The sequence below is a fragment of the Brienomyrus brachyistius genome, chromosome 10 (assembly GCF_023856365.1).
Source record: "Brienomyrus brachyistius isolate T26 chromosome 10, BBRACH_0.4, whole genome shotgun sequence".
Lineage (NCBI taxonomy): Eukaryota > Metazoa > Chordata > Actinopteri > Osteoglossiformes > Mormyridae > Brienomyrus > Brienomyrus brachyistius.
The window spans coordinates 15,489,678-15,514,875 of record NC_064542.1 but is presented as its reverse complement, the minus strand read 5'-3'; the positions used below and the strand labels follow the sequence as shown (position 1 = coordinate 15,514,875).

At 45.2% G+C, this 25,198-nt stretch overlaps 1 protein-coding gene and 2 long non-coding RNA genes across 3 annotated transcripts; 2 read left to right on the top strand and 1 right to left on the bottom strand.

Annotated features, from left to right (window-relative positions):
• The first annotated feature begins 1,634 nt into the window (after positions 1-1,634).
• On the top strand, positions 1,635-18,620 carry LOC125750981 (uncharacterized). Its single transcript, XR_007400472.1, has 3 exons — positions 1,635-1,973; positions 17,576-17,913; positions 18,529-18,620. It is a non-coding gene; the product is annotated as an uncharacterized LOC125750981 (long non-coding RNA).
• On the bottom strand, positions 6,346-10,515 carry adrb2a (adrenoceptor beta 2, surface a). The gene has a single exon (XM_049029373.1). It carries the CDS (start codon positions 10,105-10,107, stop codon positions 8,878-8,880), a length of 1,230 nt encoding a protein of 409 aa, XP_048885330.1. The 5' UTR covers positions 10,108-10,515; the 3' UTR covers positions 6,346-8,877.
• On the top strand, positions 18,620-22,884 carry LOC125750980 (uncharacterized). Its single transcript, XR_007400471.1, has 2 exons — positions 18,620-21,052; positions 21,083-22,884. It is a non-coding gene; the product is annotated as an uncharacterized LOC125750980 (long non-coding RNA).
• Positions 22,885-25,198: the final 2,314 nt, after the last annotated feature.

The following is a 25,198-nucleotide window of genomic DNA, read 5'->3' as shown; positions in this document are numbered from 1 at the left end:
GTAAGCGTTCAGTTCAGGTAGCAGACATGAGCAGAACCAAGTCCTCCTTCAGAAGCCTTAGCACACCCTTTATGAAAGCCAAAGGGTGTGGCTGCATGGGTGAGAAGCTCTGCCGAATGTTCAGAAAGGCTCACTAACCTAATGCCAATAATCCCGGTGTAACCTAATATACCAATCCCTTAAAATTCCATTAGCGGACTGTTTGTCTATGCAAGGCTCCTTACCACAGACACCTATAGGCAAAACCCTGCTGTGTTGGGACTTTGCATATGAAGAAATAAAGGTGCCATAGTAGAATTTGCCAAGCAGGGGTTTGGGGGAAGGGTCCCTCCCAATTCATTTTGCTGACCGGGCGGGGCACCATCTTGTGGGCCCTAAAAATTGCTGCTCCCCCTTGAATCTGCAGGAGTATCCACACCCCTCTGAGCCCTCTGACTGATATGAGCACAGGCAATTAAAAAGTCATGTTCTCTGAGTTTAGACATTGTTTGACTATATGGAAATGCCCTTTGCTTCTCCAGTTGTCCATTTTTTGCACTTATTGACAACATCTGCTTGCAAGCACCCGCACCAACCTATAATCATACATCAGAGATCATCTCATTAGCCTCTGGCACCTTTATCTTAATTTTAAAAAACTCTAAATATATTTTGCTTCTCATTCACATTAGAAATATCTCCTTCAAGTTAAAGGTTGTGTGATAAGCACCAAGTGAATGTGTGGGAAGGGGCAAACAGTGACTGACTGAAAGGCTGGTATGCTTCACGTTTAGGATAAACTCTCAGAAAGGCAAGAACCTTGGAGCAGAAGCTTGTGAGAACAGAGCCATCTTATCAAAAGACAATTATTCATAATCATGAACATTATCCATGCGTATGTCTGAACCTCAACAAATTCAATAATGATCCTCCTCAAAGAGACCTTGAATTAGCCTAGATGCTTTGTATAACGTACATTATTTCTTCGTTCATAATCACCGAGTAGACAAAAGCAAAATGATGAATGTCTGTATATCTGAACCAGTTAAAAATACTGCAGGTGAAAAGGCAGGAAGAAAGAAGATGATTCACTCAAAATGACTTGCTTTATTTAGTGCGTAATGACATTCCTGGCACCGATGGGTGTCCTCTTTAAAGCCGTTTTCAAAAGAGTGTCCATTTAGCGGGTGACCATTTGTTTCTCTTGTAGCCATTACTGCCAGGCAAATGCATTAAAATAGCCTCCCGGTTACAGGAAACGGGATTCAAATTCACAGGTGAAAGTGACAGTCATTGGCTTCTAATAAATGATGTCAAATGATGTCGGCTTAAAATCTATTATTACACTCATAGAGTTTGTGTGAGATGTGGAAAGTATTGGATTTGATTTATATTTGGATCTGTTTTGTCTTTGTGCTGGTGACTGTGTGTGTAAATTACCCATCTAAACAGACAAACCAAAGGAAATTTTAATTTCATAAAGTTGTATTCTTTTTATTTCTCTGGAGAAACACAAGGTTAGCTCATTTTTAAAGTAAAATTTCATAACGCTGGGGGCACCCGTCAGGCAGGGTGGTGGCATACTGGACCGATGCCAAGTGTAAATAGTGAAAATTGTTGTGCGTAGTTAATATGTCATCACAAAGAAGGACGGTTCTTGGTGTTTCTGTGTCAGTTACCGATGACTGAACGTGCAGATGAAGAAAGGCTCATATACGCTGCCATGTATCAACACTTGGCTGGGTTGACATAGTTCAGCTGCCTGGACCTCCGGATTGGCTATTGGATGCAGCCCCAAGATCGGGTTCGCCATTAGCCAGGGGCTATGGCACTTCCAGGGTATGCCGTTCGGTCTGCGTAACGTCCCACATCCATCGGGACGTTAATGGAGTGCATCCTGACCCACATGCCTCCGGATTGGCTATGGGATGCAGCCCCAAGATCGGGTTCACCATTGGCCAGGATGCACTCCCAGGGTGCTCACCCTTTGGCATGTAAGTACTCGAGCCGGCCAGTACGGTGGGCACCGTGCGTGTGGGCACTTACCCTTTGGCATATAGGTAGTCGGGCCGGCCAGTACGGTGGGCACCGTGCGTGCGGGCACTTACCCTTTGGCATGTAAGTAGTCGGGCCGGCCAGTACGGTGGGCACCGTGCGTGTGGGCACTTACCCTTTGGCATATAGGTAGTCGGGCCGGCCAGCATGCATTTGTAAAGCCCATTCTTCTGCCTTTCCTGCACTTGTTTGTGACTCTTTGTTACTGTGTGATTGCCAAGTTTGGCACTTGCACCACAGTATATTTCACTGAAGAATTACTTTCTCTGAAACTGCTACTAGGTAATCAATAGCCTGAAAGCTGGTTTATAATGAAATATGAGTCATGATGATCTTATTTCAGGATGACTTGAGATACCTGCAAAGGAGCTGAGGAGATTAGGTGACTTTGCCAGGAAAAAGTAGAGTTTTATTTTTAAATCTATTCGGGATGCACTGATTCGATACCTGTATCGGATATCGGTCCGATTATGGCTTAAATAGGTGGACTGGATATCGGTAGCACTGGGCCGATCTATGGGACCAATCTATTTGATTAAATTAATAAATTTTCCTGTATTCATACACATGCAGAAGCTACGTCATGCGTGCGCAAACTCCGGTATGCATCAGCAGCGCAGAGTTAAACCAGCACCTTTTGTTAAGAAAAGTACATGCACAGCTAACAGTATGGAGGGAGCTAACAACAAACTGTCATATGTGTGAAGGTATTTCATGCTCGCTACGCTAACAAGTTCCACGGCTGTTTGCAATACCTGCGAAGCCAATGTTTCGCGGGGAGGCAGCAGCACTGCAAAGCATAACACGACCAACTTAACAAAGCTCCTGCAGAAGCACCATGTCAAAGAGTGTGAGGAGCTGAAGAAAACCAAAACAGGGGACTGTGCGGAGCGGTTTACTCTACAGCAGCATTGCAAAGACGCGAGAAACTCCACAGCGATTGTGTAAAAGCGAGAAAAATAATCGGAAAGGTAGAGTACTCAAATTCATTGTTCTGGATGAGCAATCCCTCGCAGTTGTAGAAAATGAGGGATTCCGCCACCCGATTGTACACTTCGAACCACGGTACAGTACACTGTACCCGAGCTTTACGGAAAAGTATGCGAACCCTCGCAGACCGCCCGCCCTCGCAGACCGCCCGCCCTCGCAGACCGCCCACCCTCGCAGACCGCCCGCCCTCGCAGACCGCCCACCCTCGCAGACCGCCCACTGCCCCAGAAAGGAAGCTTAAGGGCAACCTTTTCTTGCTTTAAACACAGCCACAACTTACCACTAATTTACAGCGACATCTTTTTTCCCTTTTGAAGAGCATTAGCGGTCACTAATTTTCTAATTGCACAGAGCGTTCAGGGCAAACAAGGCATTACCGCGTGTGAAACGAGGCACATTTTTCCGATTGAGAGAAGGCTGAGGTCGAAAGGAAGCAGTTTGTGCAAGGCGATGGACCATAATGCTGCATTATGCCATGTCATGTCCGACTCTTGAATGAATCTATCTTTTGAACCAGTTCTTTGTGCAGAGTGGTCCCCAGAATGAGGTTAGCCGGCCTGTTGAACAGTCAAACTGGGGCAGGGGGAGGTTTATACTTTTTTTTTGGGGGGGGGGGGGGGGTTAAAGAGGAGGCAGTCATCAGGTGGATGGCTGAGGATTGTTTCACTCATGGATGGGCTGCGGTCATGGGGAGTACCTATTGGTGACTGCTTTTTCACATAGTCACGTTTGAACCCTGTGATCATCCGTAAAGTGATGGACTACAAAGCATAGACCTCAAAGGCTTCCAGTGTAGGGCAACCGGTAAACATCCAAATTTCTACGCTTCCATGTTTGGGTTTTAAGAGCAGTTTGATTAGGGCGGACCAAAGAGCGAGTGAAAAAATATCAGGCAAAATACCTCTGGCTGCATTCTGAAACATTACAGTTATTTACAGTAGTTTTAGTGCTTCACTGCTTTTCTTGTGAAACAGATGCCAGCTTGTCAGCCACCAGATACTCTGCGCTACTGAAATGTTTTTAACATAAATTAATTGACTAAATTTATTTTCTGCTGCCCTGGGGGGGTGGGGGTGGGGGTGGGAGAGTCTCGCCTAGGGCGCAGGGCACTCAGGGCTGGCTGTGAGTAGCCAGTTTGTTCCGAGAATCTGGTGTATCTCTGTCAGTTTTATGTTTGTCCCAGTCTTGGTCTTGCCAGTAACTGGCCCCAGCATCCAGCTGTAACTTTACTGGATTGTGCTCCTTGGATGTCCGCATTGATGTGTGTCCATTAAGTTCAGTGCACAATTCCACCTAATTGTACCCCAGATATATGCTGTATGACTGCAAGTGTGTGTATTTACTGGGAAAATGGTTCACAGACAAATAACTGGCATATAAACATAAATAAAACATGGGAAAAGGCAACTGTAACCCTAGGCAACCGCTTGAGAGAGGTTTGATATATTTGTCTTGGACTTACATAATGATGCCATGCTTTGAGGTTTTGTTGTTTTAACCTTAGGTTTATCTAAATCATTTTTTAGGGTCCGTGCACAGATTGGAAAAAATATGTCTCTCAGATTGTACAGAACATGCAATTTGGACCGCAGCCGTGGTTTATGCAGGACTCAGGGGAAATGTTATAGGTCAGAGGTCGCCAGAAGGGGCTCGCTGACCTTTGACCCTCTGCTCTCCAGGGCCTGTTTAGTGGAGAACATGGTGCTCATGTAAGCGGTTTCCTCTTTGAAAAATAAGTCTGAACAGTCACTGAAAGTAAGTCTCTATAAAAATAGCCTGTGGTAACAGCAGGAGGAAATCTTAGTGAAGGCGACAGAGGCAATATAAGCGGTAAGCAATGTACTAATACAAAACACTGGCTAAAAATGGACTTAATATTATTCTGATAGATTGAAGGCATCCGCCCATCTTCCATAACATGGATCACAGTGAGCTGGAGCCAGTTGAAAGCTATAGGGCACAAGCTAGGGGGACGTCAGGGACAGGATGCCAGTGCATCGCAGGGCACTCAGTCACACTTCACGCCACGGGCAGCTTGCAAAGCCAGGCTGTAATGTTCAATTATACTGTGGTATTCAGATAAATGCAATGCAACGGATGTGAAAGTAGGACAGAAAACGTTTTCACACTAACATTTTGCAGTGCTGTTCTATATATTTGCAGTGGAAAGTATATGATACTGTATCATTCAGAGAAGTAATTTGTAGTTATATGTTTCAATCTACTATCTACTACATTGGTATTCGTTTAACATCAATATATACATTTTTAGGGTCATAGTGAATGAAATTCAGAGTGATGTAATCCAACCGCTGTCTCTCAAAGCTAATTGCTAGAAAGAAGAAATTTATAAGGAACAGCAGTATCAGTAGCTGAAGCGCAAAAGTAATTAGGTCGTAAATCGTAATGGCGCAGAGCAAGTATCTTTGTAATTAGGGTAATTATTCCTGTGGGCCAATTAAGATGAACGGCCCGGTTAGGTGTGTAAATGTCACTTTAATGATTTGATCCAGCTAGAGGCATTTTAAATGGCATAGGAATAATCTCTTGATGAGTCTCTTCTAGAAGCTTCTAGGGTGTCTCCCTGTGTAACCTAAGCATGCTTCCCACAATCTCGCCGCACAGCTAGTCAGACCCCTGGTCACTACAGTCACATGACTGTCAAGTATGCAAACCGTGGAATTTGTATTTACGGTATTCTTTAAAATACTGTTTAGAAATAGCTTCTTCGTATGGCCTCCTCCATTTGCATCACTTGCTCAAAAGCAGAAATGACAGGTGCTGGGCAGTCAGGCCTGCTTTGGTGGTTAAACATTAACATCCAGACCTTTGAGGACCAGTGAGGGAAACACGTAAGCCAAGAAGCAAATTTATTGCAGCGAGCCATATGAATTTGTGCAGTGTGTTATTCACTGACCAGCCGGTTTCTGTGGTGAATCATGTGCATTTGGGTAGTCAGGTGCTGATAATTGCACTCAGACATACGCAGGGAAATGCAGAGCATCTGTGGGCATCAACTGTTTGTCTTTGTGAACGTCCTCACAGTGGACTTTTTTCTCAGAGGTGTTAGCCTTAAGCTTAACTGGAACTTAAGCACCCTAAGTGTAGTTTAAGCCTGGTCTTTTGCTGAGTGGAGTGTCTAATGTAAGCCACTCATACTCAGTATCTCATTGGGTTTGTCTTGCAGACTCTGCCCTGCCTGTTTGTTTGGAATCTCCCCCCCATCACTGCCCCAGAATGCAGCTGCTGTCCCTGTGTTCCAGTCAAAAGATAAAATATATAGTGAAGGGCATGAAAACACGGGAAACACCAGCACCAGCATGACATGCATGACATACAATATTTATTAACCAACACTTACCAGAATCACCATTGAACAGCTGACTTTTTACATCATCACCAGATAAACAAAATACAATAACAATCAAATGACATCTTGTGCGTAAGTAAATAACTAACAACGTAAACATCGAACCGAAGGGTCAGGGAGACCCTCCTCCATGCTGTGCAGGTCGGCGGCTGTCAAACCCTCGCCCTGTGCCCCCGGTTGCGCACTCCTATGTCACTTCCTTTTTGGTTGGGCCCCCTGGGGCATGCAGGTGCAGCCCACCCTGCTGATCCTGCCGGGCTGCTGTCGATGCGGGCAGCTCCCCATTAGGCACCACCGCTTGAACCAATCTCCCCGGCACTGATGTGCCTGTTAATGATTGATTAGAGAGACTATATGTCAGTACACTGACCTTCACGCTCGGAAGGCAACCGGTGAGGATGAAGGAGACCTGGCTGGGCCCAGTGGCTGCTGGGTGGGGGAGGGGGGCCTCCTGGAACACCACAAGACAGCCATGGGCATGGGCCCCCTCGGGGTGGGTAGGCAGCGTCTGAGGCAGAAGAAGTGCCACATCTTGCAGAATGTCTCTGAGAAGTCACATCACATTAAGCCGCAGAAGGTGACACTACCAGCAGATGGCAGCATGAACAGACGTTTCAGAGTACTTTATTTTTGTCCGCTTGTCCATATTTTGTCCAAAGTGCTTCATAAGACATGTGCAAGAAGAAGAGCATGCCGCACAAACACAGGAGCCGGGAGCCACTGCTCTTCAGCATTCATTTAGTAAATAGTCAACCTACAAATAAGTTGCATGCAGTATGCATTTCTGTAACAGCTGAGCAAAGCTTTTTTGTTGGTTAAACATTCCCTTTTTTTTTACCCGTTCACCACAGAGTGATGAACCTTGGAACAGTACGAGTGACAACGAGACAGATATCCGTATCTGACGGAAAGAGATAGACATTCAGAATACCCAGGAACGTAATGCAAAGTCACGGAATTTACACTTTATGTGGACATAAGCACAGAGGGATCATCGAAGACACAGTGACATACATATATATATACATATATATATATATATACACAGTATACATTTCTTTTTGAAAGGTAATGGTTCACAGTTTTGAATGGTGCACTGAAAAGAACTTTGCATGCAGAGATAAACACGTCGCTGATTTCATAAAGCAGAGTCCACTGCCCTGGGATGGGCTCTTTCAACCTGAGCTGGACGTGAGGCGTCTACTGTCTGCCCTAACCGCAATTGTGCAGTATAGTTCCCTAAACGCAGACTCCCAGTAACAGTGGGGTGGGAGGGGGAATTACCAGTTTGTGCTCCACCGAAGCTGAGGGCGAGAGACCAAACAGACTGAAGTATTTGAGTCTATCGGGAGGAGGCTCTGTTTAGGACATACAAAGAGAAAGTCAAATGGCACGGACTTTATATTTTAAGCTGCTGTTTTTTCAATGTCACGTGTTACTTCACAGTTACATTTCCGAAATTATTACCATAACGTTGACTTGAAACACCGCACACACATCTCCCCATTGAACCTAGGTAGCAGTGACTCTTAGCGAATATTTCAATTAAAGGCGATTTTCCCTTAAGAAAGTATAGAGAAAGCCGGAGATAATCTCCATTAACGTTGTTACTCCAGCTCTGGCAGTGAGCCCTGCACTGGCAGCGCAGCTCAGCCGCGGTCGGGGTCTCTGCAGCCGCGACCAGCCGCTCGGGGCTCCCTGCAGGAAGGGCCATAAAACTCTGATGAAAGCTGATATCTTATTCTTAACCTTTTAACGTGACAGGCATTTGTAGGGACAGCCTTGCCAGTATCATGTGCAGAGTGCTCAGCTAGTCCGATTTTAGGCAGTGGCGTATAAACACCGCTGCTGGTCACACGCGCAGGGCGCTGCAAGGAACGTGCAGCTCGCTGCTGTCGCATTGCTGGCAGCGGCGCACACTCCCGTCCACACCTGTCACTTCTCCTCAAAGTGTTCAGTTCCTTCTTTTCAGGGAGGCTCACAGATGGCCCCTGTGCTCGGTGAAACCTGCCTTCACACGGAATGTTTCATAAACGGATGCCGGGAAAGCGGAGCGCGAACGCAGAGCTCCTTCGGTTCATTCCATTTCACATCCTGTTTCACATCCCGTCCTCAAAATTAGTCGTCCTGCACAGCTCGCGTAAATCAACGTGTAATTAAACAAGCGACCTTGGGTAACAACCATATGACATTGATATTCGTTTTTTTTTTGGCTAACAGAGAACAGGACCTGTATGCCAACTTCCATTAAGTGAATGATTTTTACATGTACAAATAAAATATGATGAGGTAGATGAACACACTGGAAAACTGCTGTTTCCCATACTTATCGGGATCCGCATGACTAGGCTAGCCTGGATATGTAAGTCAAGTTAATGATCTAAATGCAATGAAGCCTGTTTGTCAGCCCTGCCTCCTTACCAGAAGGAGAAGACAGACTCCCATAAACGACAGGCAAAGTGAGGGCTCTCTCTACCCGGGGCTTACATGCTGTTGACCAGGGCTTTGCTGCAGTTCCCATTCGAGTCTCTTGCATCTGCAGAATCACAGCCCGCCTCCAGCATGGTCTCAGACACGTCGTATTCCTCCAAGTTACCCTTGTTTCTCAGCTGTGCGTCCACCTGCCACTTGTGCCCACTGTAAAAGTATCCATTAGGGGGTCCCAGTTTGTGGAAAGGGGGCCTCCGCAAGCAGAGGATCTCTTGGAAGGCATAGCGGAACTCTGGGCTCCTGCAGTAAATCAGGGGATTGAACGCAGAGTTAGCGTATCCTATCCAGTTCAAGATCTTGTAGGTCAGATCAATATTATCAAACTTCTTAAGGGCCGCCACTATATTGAGCACGAAGAAGGGCAACCAGCAGAGGGTGAAGATGCCCATGATGATGCCCAGGGTCTTCAATGCCTTGTGCTCCTTCAGGCAGAACCTAGGCTTCTTCCAGTTCCTCGTTTCACCATTGTGGTTCTCCAGAGCCAAATTGTTATTCTGCACATGAAAGCGTCCCTCGCACCTGTCTATTTTCTTCAGCTGCTTCTTGGCCTCCTGGAAGACGCGGCTGTAGACGAACACCATGATCACTAGGGGGATGTAGAAGGAGATGATGGAGGACGTGATGGCGTAGGCTGGTTTGGTGTAGAATTCGCAGCAGGCGGGGATCTTGAGGCAATCTTTAGCCACTTCGTCATCAGAGGCGTACCATTCCATGAGGATGGGCAAGAAGGAAATAAGACCAGCCACAGCCCACACCAGCAGAACTATAAAGCGGGCCTTGCACTTGGTGAGCAAGGATTGGTACCTCAAGGGCGTTGTGATGGCCAGGTAGCGGTCCAGGGCGATCACACACAGTGTCTCTATGCTCGCCGTGACGCACAGCACGTCTACGGCAGTCCAGAATTGGCACCAGAAGTTTCCGAAGTGCCAGGTCTTGAAGATAATGTAACAGGCCCCAAAGGGCACCACCACTAGTCCCATCACCAGGTCGGCACAGGCCAGGGAGGTGATGAAGCAGTTGGTGACCGTCTGCAGCCTCTGGAAGCGGGCAATGGCGGTGATGACCAACACGTTCCCGAAAACGATGCCCAGGACCAGCAGAGACATCACCGCGCCCAGCAACACCATCTCCACCTCGCTGTACCGCAGTGCACCAGGGTCCGAGGAGGAGGTGTTCAGCCATGTGCTGCTGCTGGATATGCCCTGCGCCTCTGTGCTTCCCATGGTGAGATTGGCATAAGAAGTCAGAAAACAGGAAGCTGTCGGTGTCGGTCAAAAGTGGTAGGAACTAAATATATTCAGCATGTCAAAGTAAGGAAAAAGCAGATAAAAATAAGAAGAAATAAATATTTTCTTATTGTCCTCTTCTGACCCCTAAAGTTAAATACGGCTTTGGTTCAGTAATGTAGCCTATCTACCCACTTATCTGTGTCACCATTAGTCTCCGCTCTCTCTCTCTCGCGCGCTCCCTCACTGTTGCGCTGCACTCTACTTTGAAACACATGAAGCTCACTAGCATAGGATGTCGCTCCCAGAGCTCTTATAGTACGCACTGATGACCTCATAGCCTGGCAGCAGCCAATGAGCAGACTGGCTGAGCGAGACGGCTGCAGGCTGGCCGGCTTTTGAAAGTGTTGAGTCCATCGCTTTTCTGTTTGACTGAGGAAGCCACTTCCTACCACAGCGGAGAGCTAGCGAGCTGCAGGTTTGCCCAGAACGTCCACAACACTCAAGGCAAGCATTTCCACTTTTATTACGCTTCAGATGCAACTTGAGGATGAGAACTATTTTCATGGATTATTTTAAATGATCATCAAGAAACTGTGCTGATATTTGATACAGACAAAGACAAAAGATTAATAAAACATCATTGTTTTTTTTTTTTATCTTAATATTTCTTGCTATAGGTCAGATCAAATAATATTGTTACTGGGTAAGCCCTGGGTAAGAGAATTTCAGATCAAATAAAGTGTTTCATAGGAACCAAAGAATAAGGATTTTAGGTCTTACTAACGTGGGATATTAGTAGTTTTAACACAGTCCTGAAGTACTGTAGAATATCAATATCTCTCCGGATTCTAAAGGGATACTTGTCTTTAATTAGAAAAATCATATCAGCAGCTGACAGGGATCTGTCACGCCTTTACAAGGGGTTTCTGTTGACTTGGGGGGGGGGGGGGTGCAGCATCAGTCTGGCATACCTTCCCTGAGAAGCCTTCACAATATCAAGCACGTTCTCAGCAGTTAGCAGCTTTGGGGATCTGAGACTAAACAGAACAAAATGTTGCAAGCTTCAAACATCTTGCACGTAAGCAGTGTAACAGTGTGTGGCCCCTACACGTCATTCCCTGGTGAAACTGAGGAGTTCCAACTCCAAATTAAATATACTACTGTAGGAATATGACGTGCAGTACGCTGTTCCTTTTACCCCAAATTGATTAACGGTAAATGCCAGAAAAATGTTGAACACAAAATACAGACGCTCCTCTACTTCCGAATGAGTTACGTTCCGAAAGGCCGTTCGTAAATTTAAATGATCGTAAGTCGCTATTCAACACCATTTTAAGGGTATATGTAAGTTCAAAGAACTAGGATGCTGGGAGTGCAAACGCTACGCTGCTGCGCGGCGGGAGTAACGGCCAGAAGTCGTACTAGACGGAATTGGTGCGCAGAAACAAATGCCAGGTCTTCACATCTAACATGAGTGCCTGACCTCACAAATGCTATTCTGGATGAATGGGGAAAATTCCCATAAACACACTCCAAAATCTCCACTTCAAAAATATTGGCACCACCGCATTCATGTCAGAAAACTCCCAGAATAATCAGACATTCTGATAGGATGCCAATCATTTTTTACTGGCCATTTTTGACATTTTGTGTGGAATGTCTCATAATGTCTCATAACGTAAGTGCAGGAGCGCCAATATTTTTGCCCATGACTGTTGCTGCAAAGGGGGGACCAACTCCGTATTGGTTTAGAATGAGATGTCATAAAAATTCCTGTGGCTGTAATGGCCAAGTGTCCCAATACATTTGTCCATATAGTGTACCATGAAAGATGTGTGTACTAACTGTAATGACAGGACATGAGGAAAGATAATCCACTAGCAGTTCACAGGGAACTTTATTCAAGCTGAACCCAAACAAAAAGAGACCACGAGGGATCTATATACAGGGTGGGCAGCTGTTTGGTAACCTAAACCTAAACCTATCCTAACCTAACCTAAGCTAAACCACAATGGAGGACACATAGAGGAAACAAACAGTCTCAAACGGGGTAAACACTGCAGCAAAGACAGAGGAGGGCAAGGGCTCGCATGTATCCAGGTAATGGGGGCCAGACAAGAAGCAGCTGAGGGTAGTTTAACAATCAGCCAAACACAAGTGGCTCACGCTAAGAGAAACTGGGAGCTTAGATGAAACAGAATGAATTACAAAACTAGAAACAGGAGGGGATAACCGAAAACAAAGGAATGAACACAAGATCCAGTAGAGAAATAGATAAACACAAGCGCATAATATACCTTGGGCACCTGAATGTAGATTGATAAAATTTGACATGGTTGGGGTGCAGGGAAAACATAGGGACTGACAAAGGAACTAGACCTACGGAAACAGAAAACAATGTGATGGGCGACACGTGCTGGGCCACATAGGCGAATAACAGACAAGGAAAGGACTGGCCTTGATGCTTACCGGAGATCTCAGATTTTAATTTTCAGAAATAGCACTGGAATACAAAGCGGAAATAACATCCAGGAATTCTTATCGTCGTTAAAATGACTGAGCAGCTCCTCCATATCTGACCAATCAGAGAAGGAGAAGGTGAAACAAGTGGCGTCAAATGGGGGTGCCCACGTGACAATTAGGGACCAACTATGTCTGCGTTTCCAAAAGTCTCCACACAGCAACAAACTGAATTTTCAGGAGAACATGGCCGTGAGAGCATTTACAAAAGCCTTCAGTTTCGGGGCTGGAAACTCTGGGGTAGTGTGCAGGAAAGGTGAAAATGGAGACTAATGTCTGCACTTTAAAATGAAAACCAGTGTGGAGGTAGTCTCAAACTAGCAGCGGGACCAGTGGTGGAGCTAAAATCACCCCCTACCCGCTCTGACAGACCTGGGGAGGAGGGCCCTTGTAGGGGATTCCTGACAGTCATTGTCAGCAGTTGCACCTCTCACTTGCATGGTAGCTCCACATGAGACCTAACGTCATTCCGGTAGCTGGTAGCTAGCAGGACAGATAGCCAAGCTGCACGTGCTTCTGTGTTTGGTGACGTTTCTTCAGCTCAGTTGACACCTTGCATTTTAAATGACCTACCTTCAGAAAAAAAATCAATCTAATTTTTCACTCGCTCCCCTTCTGCAGCTGGCTAGTGCAGCGACCATGTGTTTATCTGCAGGCATGAAGACACTGAAGGGAAGAGATGAGAACGGGAGGTGTGCTGAGTATGGCGGCGGAGCTGGGGGGGTGACATTACTCTCTGATTTGTCGAATATCTCCATGGCGTCAGCTGGAAGGAACACCAGGGCTAGAGCACATGAAAAATAAACTCGCTTGACATTATTATTTATGAAATTGAAAAATCTGATTTATTAACTGAAGGTGCTGGAACGTTGTTCTAGATCATTCCACCCCACTGTGTATATTTATACGGAGAGAGGGAGAGGTAGAGAATAGTCAAAGTAATATAATGTGTGTGTATTTCCACACAGAGAATGGGGTCAGGGGTGAGGCAGCACTGGCACTGTGACCAGAGCATATGAAATGTTCATGGCCAAAGATCTTGGCTCTCTACCAGCGGCCCAGCATGCGCTGGGTAAGTCTATAAGTATAGCAGCATTTGTACTGTATCCCCTGGTGCATGTGACAGGACACTGAAGAAGAGAGCCCCCCCCTGCCCCCCCCCCCCCCCACACACACACACACACATAAATACCATTCCTCAAGTCGTACGCTCTTGGGATTAACCTTCCAGCATAATTCTAAAGCAAACAGAGCAGGCATCTAACCAAGACGATGAAAAATTAATGACCACCTATTCAAGGAACATGCATTTTAATAGCAGAAATTGATTTATAACTATAAAAGCTATTAGTTAGAAGTGTCAGCGGCATTCTAAGTCATGAAGGCAATCTGGACACCTTCCCTGTTCCATTTTGCGTAATAGAAATGGCTCTAGGCCTGCTGCTGGCTCTTGGCCACGCCCATGGCGCATGCCAAGCGTGTGATGCTAGTATTTCTTTACCATCTGGGGTGTGGATCTCACAGATCAGTAAAATGCACATGAGTGAACCTCCAATATCTATATTAAATCATTTCTCAGCCATTCGGTTCATGGTTCTACTCAATATGCTCCTTGCCTTTGGGGTTAAGTGATCCACTCAAGGGAAGGGACCCCACTGGGCCTCCAGCCTGCCAGCTCCATAACTAAGTTCCTAAACATTAGGCCCCCTAGTGGCCCCTGGGTGAAGGCAGCTCGGTGTATTTGCAAAATGGTCTGTGAAAGACTGCACACTGAAGTACTACAGAGGTGAATCTGACCGGCCCCTTGGGCAACTATGTCACTGCAGCTGGCAGCCGAGTGTTGAGTGGGAGGGGTAACGACGAGTAGGAGGGGCAATATCGAGTAGAAGGGGCAATGTTGAGTCCAAGGGGCAATGTCGAGTAAGAGGAGTTTATCATGAGGGGTAGGAGGCGATTATGGTTGCAGTGGGTGAGCTGGTTGAAGAGGAGGGACAGATTGGGAGGGAAAAAAGAAGGAAAAAGAAGGAAAAAGAAAAAAAATAGAAAAAAATAGAAAAAAAGAAAAAGTGGGTAAGTGAGAAACATGTCCAGAGTGGATAAATTTAGAAATGTGCATTTATCCAGAAATGGATAAATTCAGGATCAAACAAAATTAAAGAGTGAAGAAAGTAACACAACTATACAAGCATGGGGGGCAATCTTAGGCAGGTGCTGAATCTTTTTCCCCCTCCGGCTCCCCCCACTGGCGTCCGCGTGACCGTGCTCTTGGTGCTTACGTACTAGTGCACTCTGATTCAATAGCCCAGCCTCTTCCTACTGCCTGCCATTCTCCTGTATTCACATTTTTGTCACTGCCAAAGAAGGCATTTTATATTGATATTTTTAAATTGGCAGCAAAACCCATACCTTTAGCTTAAATCTAACAAATGTGTGCCGGCACTTACGTAAAGTCTTTTTGTAGTGTTTAAGCCACATGAATAACACACTTATTTTTTATGGGTTGTTCACCTTTGCCTCAAGACTGGCTCATATTCTTAAATCTCCTTTACGAGTGTTATTTAGGCAGCTGGCCACCTCCTGGCACTCAGCTAGTTTGGAGGCTTTACAGGTGGTGGTGGTGGTGGTGATGGTGGGGGGGGGGGGGGTTGCTTGGCCTCCTGCCATTTCGTAAGGGAGAGTCAGGTGACTGGGATTAGCCACTTTGTTCCCGCTGTCCCTCATCGCCCAATGTGTCAGTCAGTTTGTTTCCCCCAGTGACCCGAGCACCAGTCCCACGTGCAGCCGTATCTTGCTGCCTTCAGCCATAGCAACTTTGTTCTCATTTCTTCATCTGTAAAATGGGTAAATGTTTTTTTTTTTACATATAAATTATTGCATTTTGTTAAATCTCATTCCCTGAGTGAGCAGCCATATTCTGTCTAATCCCTGGGTGTGCTCTCGCGTACCTGTTCGACCTCATCTTCCATTGCTGAAGTACAGTTCCTTTACTCAAGAACAGAAGAACAGAGGACAGTAAAAATTCCCAGGGGTCGTTCTTCCCCAGCTCCGAATATCAAGCATACATCTGCTGCATCCTTGCAAACGAGAACAATCCCATGATTCATTGCACCCTAAGTATGTTCTTGAGAGGCAAGTTAGCAAGACCTCTCTTGCCAAAAACACTAGTATGTTCTTTGTGTATAGATACACACCCCCTACATCCCGTATTCCTGTTCCCAGTCTTGCCTGGAGGCTCATTTCAGAAAACCAAGACAAATGCACCCCCAATTTACCAGCCCTTTACCCCCAGATTACCATAAATTTACCTCTGCCCAAATCAGAAAAATGACAGCAAGGTTCATATTTTCAGGACTAAATATCCAATATTATAACCCAATGTTTGTTTTTTGCTAATCAGGATAGGTCTTCAGTAAAGCCCCGCCCCTTTCCCTCAACCTCCAATCATGGCTGTTTTGATGGCCAGACACATTCTCTGTGACTGGTTAAACAATGTGGCCCCAGTCCGTTTCCGGGTGTGGAACAATACCCCATGCAGATTGGGGCAGGCCCCCGGGGAGAGATGCTGAGTACAGATGAGGCACTGCCAGCGGAAGCGGCTCCCTCTCTGACAGGCTTCTCCTTTTTCCACCGGATGTTTTCAGGTCTGCTTTCTGAAGGTCGCAGCCAAGGGCGTGACCCCTGTGTTATCCCCCCCGGGGTCATGACCTCACTGAAGTTTTCAGACATAAAAAGCAGATTAAGAAAAGTGTGGTTCTAGCGGCAATGCTCTAAGTATGACGATATCGCTCCACATTCCTGATCCTGACCTGACACTCTCCCAGACACATGTGCATGATGTCAGCATCAGGTAAACACTACACACGCCATGCAAACATTTCATGATGTTCCAGAAAGCCTATTCACTGTGGAGATAGCGTGCCTTTCCGGAAACTCTGATTAAGCTGTCAGTCACATTGATGGATACAGACACAGATTGGGCTGTGAACCTCTGTCTCAAAAGCGGTAACATAATTGGGAATTAAAAAGCCATGGGAAGAGACAGAGCTGCACTCATTCTATTAAAACGAATCTTTTTGTTCCCATGATCAAATGGAAACCCTTATAAATCCCAAGGAACGCTGGTGCACTTTACCTATTAAAAGACAAAGGGCCCTGCTTTCAGAAAGAGGCCAAATTCCCCACTTCTATTTATCTGCCATGTGTCCTTCATTCCTGAAGGATGCGGTGATCCACGTACGGGAAACGCAGCATGCCGGTTGAATCAAAGCAATGTTCCTCTGCCCAACTGAGGATTCCCATCCGTCTGGAGGGCAGCCGGATTTTCCACCGGAGTGATAATCCTTCCGCCTGGCCCCATGGGGGGGTGGGGGGGGCATCTCAGCTGAACATTTTGCACTACGGCCTTGTTTTGAGAAAACAGTGACTCTTGGCCCCGCTGCATTGTGGGTAGGGATGGTTTAGCCCTGCGGGGGGATAACAAGAGCATTGTGGGTAGAGATGATTTCGACCTGAGGGGGCTAACAAGAGCATTGTGGGTAGGGATGATTTAGGCCTGAGGGGGGTAACAAGAGCATTGTGGGTAGGGATGATTTAGGCCTGAGGGGGGGTAACAAGAGCATTGTGGGTAGGGATGATTTAAGCCTGAGGGAGATAACAAGAGCATTGTGGGTAGGGATGATTTAGGGCTAAGGGGGATAACAAGAGCATTGTGAGTAGGGATGAATCAGCACAAATCAAGGACATCACAGCAAATCACGACAGGAAACCTGTTCCATCCTCTTTCTGTGCCAGGAAACATTTTTCTTTTCTCAAAGCAAGTACAATAAATTAATTGAAATTAAGTAACGCTTATGATCCTGTACAAGGAGGCTGACCGTGCCTTCTTTGTATTACACATAGTCAGGTAATTGGACTAATAAGATAAAATACTCCTGCTTCTCAGGTAGTACTGGAGCTCTCTCAGAGGGCCTGGTGCCCCCCCTGCAATGGCGCCCTTTTGAAATGAGGCGCGACGCTGGGGATTAAGGAGGTCACCTGGTTACAGTCGTAGCTCCACCCGGCTCCTCCAGGTCAGAAGAAACATCCACAGGAAGACGGACAGCAGACCCTCTCTGGTAGGGAAGGGAGGAGGTCTGTGCTCAACCACGGTTCATGGGGAGGTCAGGAAAGAAAACACGCAGCCCCACGTCAGAGGCTGTCCTGTAGCAGGGGATGTAGCTTCCAGCACCAGCCGCTCAGGAGAAGTCCGGGATATGGCGACTGAAAGACTTAAACAGACGAGTAAGAAATATTCTCTGATCCCGACTGATTAATCAGCTAAGTATCTATTAAGTAGGAAGTAGGTCCAGCCATACATTCATCTGTCAAGCTCTTGTCCTAGTCAGGGCCTTGGCGGGATGGGGAGGCCTGGAGGGATATTCTCTACCAGGAGAAAAGTACAGATGTCTGAGGCCTGACAGCCCTTCTGTTCTGGAAACAAGACTAGCAGCCTGCCTCTGTGTTCCCTGAATGCTGATTCCAACAGCAGCATTATCCTCTCCTTGCTTTGTTCAGTAGGTCTTGTTTACGTGTAGCTGCTCCTCCTGTACTGCGTACACTTGAACCTGGGCATTGACTGGGAGCTCAGCCAAGCTGCACCTATTTTCTCCTTGACATCCGTATAATTGGAATGGCCTGTTTGTCTCACCTGTATGTCTTTCCAGACAAAAGCGTCTACTGCACAAGTAAAACATAAGTGTACGGCTGGCCTACACACTGGACTGGATGCCATGTTTGTAGAGAAGTAGTTTATCTTTCCAGGGTGATTATTATTGCTATAGGCAGCAAAATCCAAATGTTTTGTTGAACAGTTGAGTAATGCTGCATTCTGCTGATTTCGTTTCTATGGAATGACAGTGATAAGCAAGAAACGCAGCGGAGTGCCGGGTCCTCTCCCCTCCGGTGGCGTGCCGGGTCCTCTCCCCGCCAGCTGAGTGCCGGCTCCTCTCTCCTCCGGCGGAGTGCCGGCTCGTCTCCCTGCCTACCGGGTGAGTACCGGCTCATCTCCCCTCCGGCGGAGTGCCGGCTCCTCTCTCCTCCGGCGGAGTGCCGGCTTATCTCCCTGCCCACCGGGTGAGTACCGGCTCCTCTCCCCGCCGGCTGAGTGCCGGCTCCTCTCCCCATGGCTGCTGGTGAGCTGACCTTTTTGATGAGAATCAGTCCCTTTGTTTTCGCATGCAGAGCTACACCTCTGACTTTGCCTCTTTGAAAATAGCGGCAATCATTCATGAGCGCTGACACAGGTGCACAGGCAGATAGAGGTATAAATAAAAAATAATCAAGATGTAGGCTGAGATTTAGCTGCCCTCCCCAGATGCCTCTGAAAAGGGTATCCCTCAAAGGGTATCCCTCAGAGGGTATTCCCCTCAGTGTTCAAACACGTATGAGGCACGTTCATAATTAATGATTAAATTTCCCATTTTTATTTAGATTTTTATCTATAACCATAAGATAAAATTGCATATTATTTTCCTCAGTGCACCGGTCCTGGCATTGAGCACATGGCTCTTACAATCTGCTCCTTGCGAAACAAAACATCCCCGGCAGAACACGCAGCACCGAAGATCTGTAAAGGAAGTATCTTTTTAAACAGGATTAGTCTGCTGAAATAGCCCACTAGGACATAAACAGGAAGAGAAACCCGTAGGTTTTTGTCAATAGCTTTTCACGCGTTGGTCCAATGGACATTCATGGTGAAATATCACGGGCTGACTTTCACACTGTACTAGCAGAAAACTTGCCTTTTTTCCCTCCTCCCTCTTCATTCACCCTCCTTGGAAACCACCACAAAGACCCAGGACTATCAGGCCACCCCATGCAGGTATGACAGCGAGACCCCAGTGTATTTTTGTCCCAATCACATTGGCCAATGTCCGGCCATTAAAAATAGAATTCCTATTCAAGAGAGCATTGCGTGTCCAGATGCGAGGAGACAGATCCGTATCAGCACAAATGGTGTGGAAGTAGCAACGTACTGCCAATTGATTATGAAACCACATTTACAATCTATAGTTTTGTAGTGCACATTCAGCCCCAGTCAACAACAACGAAGGCAGTATTCAGTGAAGCTTCCTGCCTTAATATTAGTCATTTGTATCTTTATGCATCCTCAGAGACTTCCACTCTGACTTACCACACAAAAAGTTTATCACACTACTAAAAATTGTTCATGATTAGACTGTAAATGCAGACCTGCTCAATGCTCTTACATAGATGCTCTTACTGTAGGAATGTGAAATTTGCATTGAAACATGATTGAACAAAAACAACTTTAATGTGTCATAACAGGTATCTGTGAAGGGGTTTGGAAATATCTCTGGTGATGCGAGGCTGTGACCCACCATTTTAGAGACTTCAGTGACAGTTCCCCTCCACAGCTTTCAATTTGACTTCATTAAAAGCATCATTCATTGTTTTTTATTCTGACCTCTCAACACTGACGTTCATTCTAACCCTAACCCCTGACCTTTGATTCTATTTCATTCTGACCTCTGAACCCTGACCTTTGATTCTTTTTCATTCTAACCTCAGAACCTTGACCTTTGATTATTTTTCATTCTGACCTCAGAACCTTGACCTTTGATTCTTTTTCATTTTGACCCCTGACCTTTGATTCTTTTTCATTCTGACCTCAGAACCCTGACCTTTGATTATTTTTCATTCTGACCTCAGAACCTTGACCTTTGATTCTTTTTCATTCTGACCTCTGAACCCTGACCTTTAATTATTTTTCATTTTCACCAATGACCTTTGATTCTTTTTCATTCTGACCTCTGAACCCTGACCTTTGATTATTTTTCATTTTCACCAATTACCTTTGATTCTATTTCATTCTGACCTCTGAACCCTGACCTTTAATTCTTTTTAATTCTGACCCCTGAACTTTGATTCTTTTTTCCTTTTCACTTCTCAACCCTGCTTTTAGATTCTGGTTGAATCTCAATACCAAGAACACAAAGACCGTATTTGTGGTCTTGGCAAGACTGGTCTTGCAATCATGCCTTCCAAGAACAATCTCTCAAGATAACGAGGACTGAGAACGCAGCAATTGTGGATTGAGACAGATGTGTACTTATTGTTTCACTACCCTGTACACCCAGCTCATTACACGGCCATAATTTTTATTATTTAATAAAAGACGCATAATAAAAATGTCCAATTTAAATGACTGATTATTCCTGGTATGATTACTAGTGCATTTTTCACAAATAAAGTTTACACTTAAAATATTCATATTTATTTCAATTCCACTTTTCAATTCCAGTTCAGCAGTCTCACGAGCCAAAAAAGTGAAAAACAGCGGGGAAAAATAGTACCTGACAGGAACGACGGACACGTTGCTCCCATTAAGGTAACCCCGATTAAGGTAACCCCGATTAAGGTAACCCCGATTAAGGAAATTCTGATTAAGGTAATAGTTATAGTTCCTGCCTTCTTCTTCTGCCATTGCAACAGCATTTGATTGTTCTCATTTGGAAAGGATGCACCTGATCCATCCTTGATATTTGGGGCGGAGCAAGACCAGCACCTGGGAATTTTTACCATCCTCTGATCTTGTGATCTTAGTATCGGAATGGTGTTTTAGCATTGGAAGATGACATAAAACAGGCACACGAGTACGGTCAAGTATGCATAATTGAGATTCAGCCTCTATTTCATTTTGACCTCTGACCCCTGACCTTTCATTCTTCACCATAGCAGCAATTGTCACAGAGTGGCATGGATCCGTCAGCCAGCAGAAACGTGAGAAGCAGTGGTTTTGGGGGATGTTCACTTTCGGTTTCCCTCATGGAGGAACATGAGGATAGTTACGTCTCATTAGACATCTGAGCCCATCACAGCCACCGTCTCACATCACTGAATGACTCTGAAACGCTGAGGCACATGCAGGGGTTTTGCAGGGGCATGAGTACCCAGATAAATGCATGGGGGCCCGGCACTTCATAGGGATGCTTGAATATGTAAAATTCTGTGCAAGATTCAATGGGAGGACCAAGGTGACATATCCTGAGGTGACCCAGAATTTGTAAGCACCCCTGCTTACATGTGATCATTGTATCATCTTTCACGGTCAGTAAAATGCCCCGAGCATCAGCTACTGTGAAAGAGCTCTCAGAAAAGAAACACTGTCACCCAAAACTGAAAAAAATATGTAATAATCCATCCATTCATGACCTTCAGGCTCATTCTCCCGGATTCTTTTATGTGCTCTTTCAGCTGGTGTTCTGTTATGCGCGGATGCATTGTGGGAAATGTGCTGTTTCTCTAAAAGCACGCATAATTCTCAGACAAATCCCGGTGCTCATAAATAGCTACGCGCATAAAGGCATGTTCTTGGACTCCACAGTAAAGCGTCGGGACTAATAATATAAACCCTTGAAGCAAAACCAGTAAAAAATCGAAAAGTAAAACAGCTGTCTCTCACCTGATGCAGGAATGTTCTTTAAAAAGCAAACATGAATTTGAAGATAGAAGAGGAAACTATTTTTATAAAGAATATTTTACGAGTAAATCAAAACAATAATAAAACTGTAATTGTGTAGATCTTCGAAAGATTTAAAGTGTCTTTTTTTGGTTGTTTTCCCTTGAGGCTGCAGGTTGTTCCTTTATTAAATTCCCGCGTTTGCCATTGCATGTGCGACTGCGTTCCCACACAGGACTGTCCAGGGAGAGCCGTGCCTTGTGCCTGGAATTTCCAAGACAGACTCCAGACTCAACAGAGCCCTGCAGTGGATAAGCAGCTATGGAAGATGGATGGATTGATCTCTGTATATATGTAATTATCTGTATATCTGTATTTTATCCGTATATGTGTAATCATCTGTATATCTATAGTGTATAATCTAACTCCTGCTTTTAACTGAAATATAAATGCCACCCTATAAGAAGCATTCACTAGCAGCTCTATTGGAATTGCACAAAAAATAATGTGAAATTTATTTTATAAACTCCCTTTTTTCAGTAAGTAATATTTGTTGACAGTAACCCTGGGCTCTCAGCTTAGCCATTCGAAGTCTATGTAATTATGTCATTTTCAATTCCCTTAATGGGAGACTTGAGACACAGTTTGGCGAACAACAAATCAGAAAAACAAGAAGACACTTAAGACATTTAATGAGATGCTTGTCTCTTGCTGATGTGTAGGAAAAGAACGTAATCATTGATGTTTCCTTTTAACAAAGCCTGGGATGCCAATAATAATATCATTAAATCGAAGTTTCTATTTGCAGTGTTTATGCTGAAAAATATTTTAATACAAGAATATTTTTGACACGATCACTGATGAACAGAGCGGCGATCGTGCGGGTCGGCTGGTAAAGAGCAGGCAGACGGGCTGATATCGGGGCAAAACTCGGGATTTAATAGGGGAACAAGGACTAGGAACAGGGAAGACACGGAATACCATTACCTAACCACAATGACGGACAAGGGGAACAGGTAAGACCAGCACTTAAATAGGACGGGACTAATCAAAGTAAGCGGACAAAGCTGGAGACGATCAGGGAAGTACACGTGGGTAATCAGGGGGCGTGGCACACACGAGGATAATCAGGGGGCGTGGCACACACGAGGAGCGGACGAGCCGGGCATCACAATTTTAAGCAAAAAAAGTTTAAATATATTTATAGAGATGTCAGTTTACTTCACTTGGCAGGCTAACATCTCAGCAATACGTGGTTACAGCACTAACATTTCTTTGCGTATGATTTAAACATCCCTTAAAAAGAAAATTACTTAATCTGATCATTTGAAATGAAGGTTAATCAATTTCAGATATTAAATCATTTTTATATGTTTATGTCAGTACATTGTGCCTTTGTACATTTTAATTGGATTCAGTTTGAAGAAATATATTTGTTATGAGAGTCTACATTATTTTAAAGTACATTTTTGTTATCAGTCTTCAGATTCCATCACAAGTTAATCTTCAAGATCATGGACTGATCGCAAGTTTAACTCTCTGAGAAAATGAGCAGCAATTTTCTCTGTTTATGGTACATATTAAAAGCTATAGTTAAGCTGAACTTTACAACATTCTCTGCACTTATAATATTGAGTCTTTGTTAAGGCTTCACGGCTCTTGGGTTCAAAAATAACATAACAGTGTCCAGTGAAAGATTGAGTGAATCCAGATTTATTCTTACTCTATGGTGCCCCGTGGGCTTAAATAAAATGCTCTCTTGATGCCAAATTATCAGAAAAATTAAAAAGAATTAATCATATCTTGGTATATGACTAGTCAGGAGGCTGGTCACCTGACTATTGTGTACTGCTATCTGATTGGTCAGAAGGCTGGTCACCTGACTACCATATCCTGGTGTCTGACTGGTCAGAAAAAGGTGGTCACCTAACTATCATGTCCTAGTATCTGACTGGTCAGGAGGCTAGTCACCTGACTATCGTGTCCTGCTATCTGATTGCTCAGAAGGCTGGTCACCTGACTACCATATCCTGGTGTCTGACTGGTCAGAAAAAGGTGGTCACCTAACTATCATGTCCTAGTATCTAACTGGTCAGGAGGCTAGTCACCTGACTATCGTGTCCTGCTATCTGATCGGGCAGAAGGCTGGTCACCTGATTATCATATTGCCACCTGGCTTGATGTTAGGGACTGAAACAGATCACCTTCTCTAGGCAGTCAAAACCCTTAGGCATGGGAGCATCACGTGTATATTCTAGATTTCCTATAGATCCAGATGGAGACTCCACAAGAAGAGGTAGTAGCTGTGTGGCAAATGGGACTGAGATACATTTGCAGTGACAGGAGGAATGGTCAGGCATCAGGAGTCTGTGGCACTGATTATTTTCACATATCCCTTGTTACCCTCGATAGCTAAAAGCCATTTGGTTTATTTGATCCGCACCCAACCAAGTGTGCTTCTCTCTCACCCAGCAGAACATTGCCTTTATCTCCTGTGCTAAAGTCTGTGATGTGTTGACCCTTTCTGTACCCTGACCCCTTCTTTCCTGTAAAGAAAAGCACTGTAAACATATCCTTCCTTGTCCAATATCTGGCTCATGTGATTCTGTTTCATTGCAGCTCACACAAGCATATGCCTGTTCTTTAAATCCAAAAAATCATCTTGTATAAATGCAAATTCTTTTACACTGAAGTTCTGCAGTGAAAAAGGCATATTTCCAGTCATATGCAGTGGTTGTCTGAATTAAGCCTTTTCCATCTACACCTCAGATCTCTCTCTTCATTATTGTCTCTGGTTACCTTCAGCATTGCCCATAGGAGGCTGGGATTCAGACACAGATTTCTTGGAAGGCTAAGACTTCCATTGTCCTTCAAGGCGAGGCTCCATGCAACAATTAAGCAATAACCCAGCAGGACACAAAAGATCAGGAATGCTCACCCACATAGTTAGCCTCGCATTGCTAAATGCTGTGTGTGTCAGGGTGCAGCCAGCCAGCCATTCCAGGGAGGACAATGTGAAGTGGCCTATCAGGCAGATGTGACTATGATGTGGCTTTCCATCACGGGATCTCCACCCGCTCACTGAACAGTTACCCATGTCCTTCT

Bases quoted from the DNA above. Each gene is read 5' to 3' on its own strand.
- adrb2a (XM_049029373.1), bottom strand. From the start codon at position 10,107: ATGGGAAGCACAGAGGCGCAGGGCATATCCAGCAGCAGCACATGGCTG.